Genomic DNA, 8,076 nt, shown 5'->3' with positions numbered 1-8,076 from the left:
AACAAATTGGCTGAAAATTTTAAAAAATTTAGATTTTTACATTTTTTTGGGGGGAATTTCATATAAAAAATGTGAAAAAATTATTTTTGCAAAATTGACGCTCTTTTTTTGTTTATAGCGCATGATCAAAAAATTGCACAGGTGAAAAAAGAAAGCTCTGTTTGTTGGAAAAAAGGACGTCAAATTAGTTTAGGTACAGCGTCGCACGACCGCGCAATTGTCCGTTAAAATCACGCAGTGCCGAATCGCAAAATAGGCCCTGGTCAGGAAGGGGGTAAAATCTTCCGGGGCTTAAGTGGTTAAATAACCATTCTGCTCTTTCTCCTTTTTCTGTTGCACAGAAAGATGCCCAAGACAACCATCACTACTACCAATGCTGCTAGGCCTACCCCTATGCCTATATATATGCGTGACATCCTGGAGGCAGTGGTGTGGAGGATCCTGCAAGGACCTCTCATACTTCCCTCTATATCCTCTTCTGCCTCAACCTCTGCTCTACTTTCTCCAGCATTATTAATGGCCACCACACACACTGTATACTGGGTAGCAGGGAGAAGATTTGCAATGGAATAGGAGCGGTATGAGGCATTAAGGACTGGTCCATTTTCCACTTGACTGTCCGGTCCTTGGTACAGTACTCTATAACTGTGCACTGTAGATGAAGGGGAGCACCAATTCACAGTCACTTCTCGGTCAGCCATCAAGACCTGACTCAGTGTTGGGGGGTCTGGTTTGATGTTTGGTCCGTCTATTCCAGGGCAAAGACAATTACCACCTGCCTTGCTTTGAATCTCTTCACATGTTGGTGACAGGTGCTCACAGCGATTGAATAGGCATGGTTTCACAGAAACAGGTGGAGGTAGGGAAATGGTTGAATCATCATCATCATCATAGTAATCGTCCTCTGGTCCACTGGTGACATACACGAGCCGCTCTCGGGTGGTTTGACTTTTTGTAACTTTTGTGTGCTCTATAGCTCTAGACTGGTTACTGGCAGTAGTTGGGATAGGTGTGCTTGTCCTTAATGATGCAGAATCTTCAAGGGCAGAAATCAGAGACCTTGTAGTGATGAGGCAGATGTGCAGAAGTATCAAAAATAGAGAGGACGTCATCTAGAATGGAAATATGAAGCATATTAATAGTGTTATTTATGGAGGAAAAAAGATGGCAATTCCAGTGAAAGGAAAACGATAGATGAATTAACTACAGATGAAAGGGAAAATAATTGTTGAAAGTTTAATAGAGGATGTTAGTACATGGTACTGGGTATGCTTTAAGGTAAATACATATATACAAAAATCCTTCTTCTGAAAATGCTAGCTGCCTGACTGGTATGCTTTGCCTGTGGTTTCAATACTTTTGAATTACTGAACTGGAGCAAGTATCAGGAAAATTAAAGTGTCACTAAACCTACATCATAAAAAAAATACCTTTACACGCACATGAACTTTAATGGCATCATAGCCTTAGTCCGTAGGGTTCAATATTGAGTTGGCCCACCCTTTGCAGCTATAACAGCTTCAACTCTTCTGGGAAGGCTGTCCACAAGGTTTACGAGTGTGTCTATGGGAATGTTTGACCATTCTTCCAGAAGCGCATTTGTGAGGCTAGGCACTGATGTGGATGAGAAGGCCTGGCTTGCAGTCCCACTCTAATTCATCCCAAAGGTGTTTTATCGGGTTGCAGGCCAGTCAAGTTTCTTCACTCCAAACTTGCTCATCCATGTCTTTATGGACCTTGCTTTGAGCACAGATCCAGATCATTTGGTGGAGGCAGGATTATGGTGTGGGGTTGTTTTTCAGGGGTTGAACTTGGCCCCTTTAGTTCCAATGAAGGGAACTCTTAAGGCTTCAGCATACCAAGGCATTTTGGAAATTTCATTCTCCCAATTTTGTGGGAACAGTTTGGGGATGGCCCCTTCCTGTTCCCACCTTTCCCACCAGTGCACAAAACAAGGTCCATAAAGACATAAATGAGCGAATTTGGAGTGAAAGAACTTGACTGGCCGGCACAGAGTCCTGACCTCAACCCAACAGAAAACCTTTGGGATGAATTAGAGCGGAGGGTGAGAATTCTCACCAACATCAGTGCCTAACCTCACGAATGCGCTTCTGGAAAAATGGTCAAACATTCCCATAGAAACACTCCTAAACCTTGTGGACAGCCTTCCCGGAAGAGATGAAGCTATTCTAGCTGCAAGGGGTGGGCTAATTCAATACTGAATCCTACGAACTAAGACTGGGGTGCCATTAAAGTTTATGTGCATGTAAAGGCAGGTGTCCCAATACTTTTGTTAATTTAGTGTATTACATGCTGTTCATTCTCACCCAGTCACTACAAAAATCAATTTCCTGCATTCTGCAAAAAAGAAAATGGCTGATCCTGCTGCTCTATCTCCCCCTTCTGTTCATGTCCCCAATTCAGCTAGGGATTTTGCAACTGTGGTGGCAGCTCTGCACATGCTCAATGTTCAGTGAGTTTCTATGCTGAGCATTTCCCCCCTACTACATTGGAGCAGTCTATGTGACGATAGAGTCACACATGTAGGCGTATACACAGTGGTAAATGACAGCCCACTCCCTCCTCCTCCTCCTCCATGCCCAATAACCAGCTAAACACAATAGGGGGTTGGATATGACATGTAGATTAATGGAGGCTTCACCTCCCTCTTACTCTAAGACAGGCTGGAGGAGCGTGGCACAGTCTGTGACTGGCAGAAATCTGCCCACACCATGGTTTTGCCAAAAAAATAAAGATTTGATATAAAATCTATATTTGTATGACAATTTAAAATAGTTTATTAATAAACATTTATTTTAGTTATGTATTCCAAAGGCTGTTTATTTTATTTCGAACATGTGACCAGCATTAGAGGACTAGAAGCTCCTCCTGCTTTTGTTTCCCTGAAGACAGGCTAGGAAAGATCCCATGTGACAGCTGTATATCGATTAGGAAAAATGTACTTGAATTTTTTTTTTATTAAAATAATTTCAGAGCCATTTTTCCATATACAGAAATAGAAGGGACAATGTCATTTAAACAGTGGGTGTTTCGTATCACTTTAAGGGGACTGTCCGATGTTCTTATGTGCATACTTGTTCTAGGTTAGTAACTCATAGGTGATAATTGCCTAAAGAAGGGGAGTATGTTCAGTCTGCAAAGTGAATTTTCACTTAATTTAGCAAATTTGATGAAGCGGAGTGAAAATACACTTTGCAGAAAATACCCAGGAGTGTGCAAGAAATGAAAAAAAAAAGCCATTTTACTTGCATATGATTGGAATATTGAAGTTAGTACATAATAACCTCATTTACTAAGCTAATTGAACATTCTGCTTGAGGCTTCATTCATTTTGTAATGAAAGTAAATCTTCCAGTATTCTACACTATACCATCCACTTATTAACACAGAATGGAAGTGCTGTTCTCCCAGTCAGGTGCCCAATAATATATTCTTGTTGGCAGCTTCTGACACCCTCATTATGTCAGACACGATTTTCTCACTGATTGCACATGTGGCATTTCCTATTATTCCGTGGAAGTAGGATAAACATAGCCAAACTACTGCCAATCCAAACTGCACAATTTATGCCAATGTGGACTGAAAATAGTTACATTAAACTGGTATTAAACCCAAAAGTACACATTTATTATATTGCATCTTACTAATTCTTCAATATGGTGGCTGCATTCGTTTTCCTTTTTAGGCTCTTTCCCTTGTTTTAAACTTATCTGGCCAGCAAGTCTGTTGTTTTTCAAAAGAACAAGCTGTCCAGCAAATTTAGCAGTTAAGCCTCGTACACACCTACCGATCGTCGGCCGAACAATCGGCCGTCTTTTGTCCAGGGCTGTCGTGTCTGTTGAAAACTGCAAAAGACTGCACACGAATTTTGTCGGCCAACAATAGCCGACTGCAGAAGTGATGTCATGTGATGGTTAACTTTCCTTGTCTTTTTTCTTCTCTGAGCATGCCCAGTCTTGCTAATCTGCTGTCTGTCGGCCGAAATCTGTACTGACTGGCGAACAATCGGCCGTTCTGGTGACGGCCAACAAATATTTTAAAGTCTGCACGACAGATTCTGTTCAACCGAAAATGCGCTGTCGGCTGTCGTTAGCATCATACTAACAAGCCTACAATCGGCCGATCGGTCGGCGGCCGAATATTTACGGCCGACAATCGGTACGTGTGTACGGGGCTTTAGTGTTGAGACAAATCATTTACCACTGACAGACAGGGGGTGCTTACAATGATCAGCTTTTATTTATGTAAAATCTTTATCCCAAAAGAAAAAAAAAACAGTTGCTACAACTGCTTAAAACATGGGAGCTAGAGTTTAGCTTCAGTTTGTTAGTGCATCCAAATCTGCTGGTGCTTCTAAAAATCCCCTCCCCGAAAAGAGACAATGCTGCTGTCCAAAAGGTGTCTCTTTTACTTCTTCATCCAGAGTAGGGGCACTCTACTATAGGTGTGTTACTGGCCAGATGACAAGGAGAAAACAGAGGGGAAAAAACACTAAGGAGAAAGAAAACAAATGCAGTCACCAACATCTTAGGCTTGGTAAGCTGCAATTTATTACATTTTTGGTTTATATTTAATACCGCTTTAAAACCAGTAGTGATGGCTCAAGCCTGACCAGCCTGATTGGGAAATTTTAGGAATTTCCCACATTGCTCCTCTGATACTTTAGCAGATATAAACCAACATGTTAAAAGTTTATGCAGATTTTCCCCAGCATGCACTCTCCAGTACACATCAGTAGGATATAAAGAGATCTGATGATCTAACATTAGGGATGATCTGTGGCCCTTATTTTGGAGCGCTTTTAACCAATTGTTGTGCAGTTTGGCTCCTTATCCTCTGCTAAAATCTCATCTCAGCAGTCTGCCAGCAGGCAGAGCGGGGCATTTTGTATATAAAACTCTTGGAACCTCACAGTTCTAAATCAGCAGACATTTCCTGCAGCTACATGTAGAGAATGTGAGAATAACATCCTCTGCAACTTGAAGATGTCCTAGAAATGATATGGTTAGAACATTTATCATAAAGCATGCATAAACCTAATGGTGGCCATAGACGCTTTGATAAATGATCCATTTCTTTTCCAATTGATCTCTTCCAATAGGAAAAGTTGATCTATAGTCAACAACCCATTCGATCAATATGGTACACACAGGGAAGTGGATTCGATCAATAGTTAAGATACGATTGTAACGTATATTCACATATCTGTTTCTATTATGTAATATAATAATCTGATCTATTGAAATATTATTGTTCACACCTATGCATGTTGCTTTTGAGCATTTCTGTAGTTGCTTTTTGCTGTGCTTTTTTTACCGCAATTTGTGTGTTTTATGCTTTTTGTGAAAATTTGTTTTTGGGCAAATTTAAAAACTCAAAATCATGTAAAAACGCACTACGTAGTTTTCTGCAGCTTCTCAATTTGAGTCTATTGAACAAAAAAAAAAGTCCCTGATCCTTGCCAAAAATGCATTTATATGAATGTGTTCCATAGGAACCCATGTTAAAAAAAAAATGTCCTAAATTTCTGCAAAAAGCAAAAAGTCTGAAAAAAAACACATTGGTGTGAATGGAGCCTTGGTGCTGTGGATTGATACAAAACGATTATTTTCTGCCCTGGCTGGTGGACTCTGTTTAATCAAATCTAAAATAGAACCTAAATTGATCAATATTGACCGAATGATCAAAGTATGTATAACCACCATAATATTCCTCACAATAGCAGTAAAAAATAATAAAAAATAAAAATTTTGCTTTAACCGCTTGCCCACCCCCGCACGACTATTTACTGTGGCGGTCAGCCCCTCACAGGCAAAGCGATGTAGGACCACCCCCCCGCGCGCGTGACCGGCGAACCCGATGTCCGCCGGTTACTCGCGATCGTCCGTTAGAGCGGGAGAAAGGCAGGCGGCGCCTGTCATTCTCCCCTGTGTAAAAATAGTGATCATACGGTTCTACTATGTAGGACCGTTGATCACTGTTCCTACACCTCAAGCCATAACCCCTGCCTCTCAAAAAAAAGTTAACCCCTTCACTGCCAGTGTAATTTTACAGTAACAATGCTTATGTATAGCACTGATTACTGTAGTAATGTCACTGGTAACCCCAAAAGTGTCAAAAATGTCAGTCAAGGGTCCGACCTGTCCGCCGCAATACCGCAAAAAAAATTGCAGATTGCCGCCATTACGCGTTAAAAAAACAACAACAAAAATGACAAAAATCTTTCCCTTTGTTAGTAAACGCGATAACTTTTACGCAAACCAATCAAAATACGCTTTTTGCAATTTTTTTTTACCAAAACATATGTAGCTTAAAACAAATTGGCCGAAAATGTTAAAAAATTTTGATTTTTACATTTTTTGGGGGGGAATTTCATATAAAAAAATGTGAAAAATATTGTTGTTTTTGCAAAATTGACGCTTTTTGTTTATAGCGCATGATCAAAAAATCGCACAGGTGATCAAATACCACCAAAAGAAAGCTCTGTTTGTGGGAAAAAAAGGACGTCAAATTCGTTTAGGTACAGCGTTGCACGACCGCGCAATTGTCCGTTAAAGTCACGCAGTGCCGAATCGCAAAATAGGCCCTGGTCAGGAAGGGGGTAAAAATCTTCCGGGGCTTAAGTGGTTAAAGGGAACCTGTGCATTGCCAATGCAACAGGTTTACTTTAAAAGACAATTTCACCTGCCTTGCCCCATCTCCTGCCTATGATCATCTTTCCGTCACTTCCCCAGCCCACCCATTTGTCTGCATGGGTAAAGCACAGGTTTACCTTCTAGAAAACCTGTGTAGAGGAAACAGTGATTACAGTTACTGACTTCTCCTGTTGAAAATTCTAGTTCCTCACCTGTCATGCTGATCCAGTTGCTTCACTACATTTTGAGTCCCAGAGCTAGACCATGTATAGAGATCACAAGTTAAACTGATCTTCTCTTCTGCATGTTTCTCTTTGTGGGTCTCTTAGACAGTATTGATGCCTGTGGCAGTCTAATATTTTCAGGAGGTAGGCAGCATTGGCAACCCCCATACTTCTTCCTATATAGTTTTTCAATCAGCATTCAGCAAAAGTCATTAGAGTGCTTGTAACATTTAGTACCGAGTCTACCACCTGCTCTGTAATGCAAACCAAACCATTGCAATAAAACACCTACTTGCTCTGTCCTATAACATGTAGTACTTTTTTATCCCCAACCCTTCACTGTAAGACAGTTATGTTTAACTCACCTTTTACTGCAGGTTGTCTTTAATGACTTGTCGCTGTATTGTTTCTCTGGTTATAATTTCAGCTGCTCTTGAGGGCAATCTTGCATAACTTTATATGAATCCACTTTGTGATGTCACCTCAATGGATGAGTCTGAATCACGGGCTGAGTATGTGGGAGTGGAAATGACTGGCTGGAGTCCGGGACCAAAAAAAAAGAACAGGAAAAGGCAAGACTTTTGGAAGAAAAAGTAACCTGACTCTCAGCACTGCTCCCATGTGTGCAAGGAATGTTGGGACTTGTACAGATGTGTTCTTGCCTGCCTCTCAGCCTACTCTGGTGAAGCGAGGATGGAAAAATGGGAGATGCCAGTACTGGTTTGTTTTTAGGCAGAAAACATATTGCCAATATCTCACTAATCTATTAAACACTGGGAGGCTAGTATAGCCATGATCAGTGTCCCAAATGATTGCTGACTCACCATGACTTGAGGGTGCAAGCCAAGTGATCCAGAAACAAGCATGGAGAATTTGGGGGAAAGGACCCTAGGATAAAGAAGTCATGGCAGGACCGTGCAGCTTAATCACAGGATCATTTTATTTGAAAATTAAGAATACAAAAAACACTATGTTAAAAAAAAAAAACTGAAACCCAAAACCCACACCTAGGTAAAAATTTTAAAAGACAACGTTGTCTTGGATGGACACAGCTGCGATCACAAAGTGCACACACATACAGAATCACACAGTCGCCTAGTATATCATCATATAGCTGTCAGCAAGAGGGAATGTGGCCATCGTCATACACTAATAGCTGATATGGTATTCTAGCTCCTTCAGGTCTGCAGAAAATG

General features: G+C 40.9%; 1 protein-coding gene across 1 annotated transcript; it reads right to left on the bottom strand.

Moving 5' to 3' along the window:
* Positions 1 to 299: 299 nt before the first annotated feature.
* Positions 300 to 7,524, bottom strand: LRRN4CL (LRRN4 C-terminal like; the record flags this gene model as incomplete). Its single annotated transcript, XM_082271027.1, has 2 exons — positions 7,246 to 7,524; positions 300 to 1,112 (listed from the first exon to the last, which is right to left on the bottom strand). Exon 2 carries the CDS (start codon positions 1,110 to 1,112, stop codon positions 300 to 302), a length of 813 nt encoding a protein of 270 aa, XP_082127153.1. The 5' UTR covers positions 7,246 to 7,524.
* Positions 7,525 to 8,076: the final 552 nt, after the last annotated feature.

This window comes from Pelophylax lessonae (genome assembly GCF_965119305.1).
Source record: "Pelophylax lessonae genome assembly, chromosome: 10".
Classification (NCBI taxonomy): domain Eukaryota; kingdom Metazoa; phylum Chordata; class Amphibia; order Anura; family Ranidae; genus Pelophylax; species Pelophylax lessonae.
The sequence above is the reverse complement of the archived record's forward strand: the minus strand, read 5'-3'. Positions and strand labels throughout refer to the sequence as shown.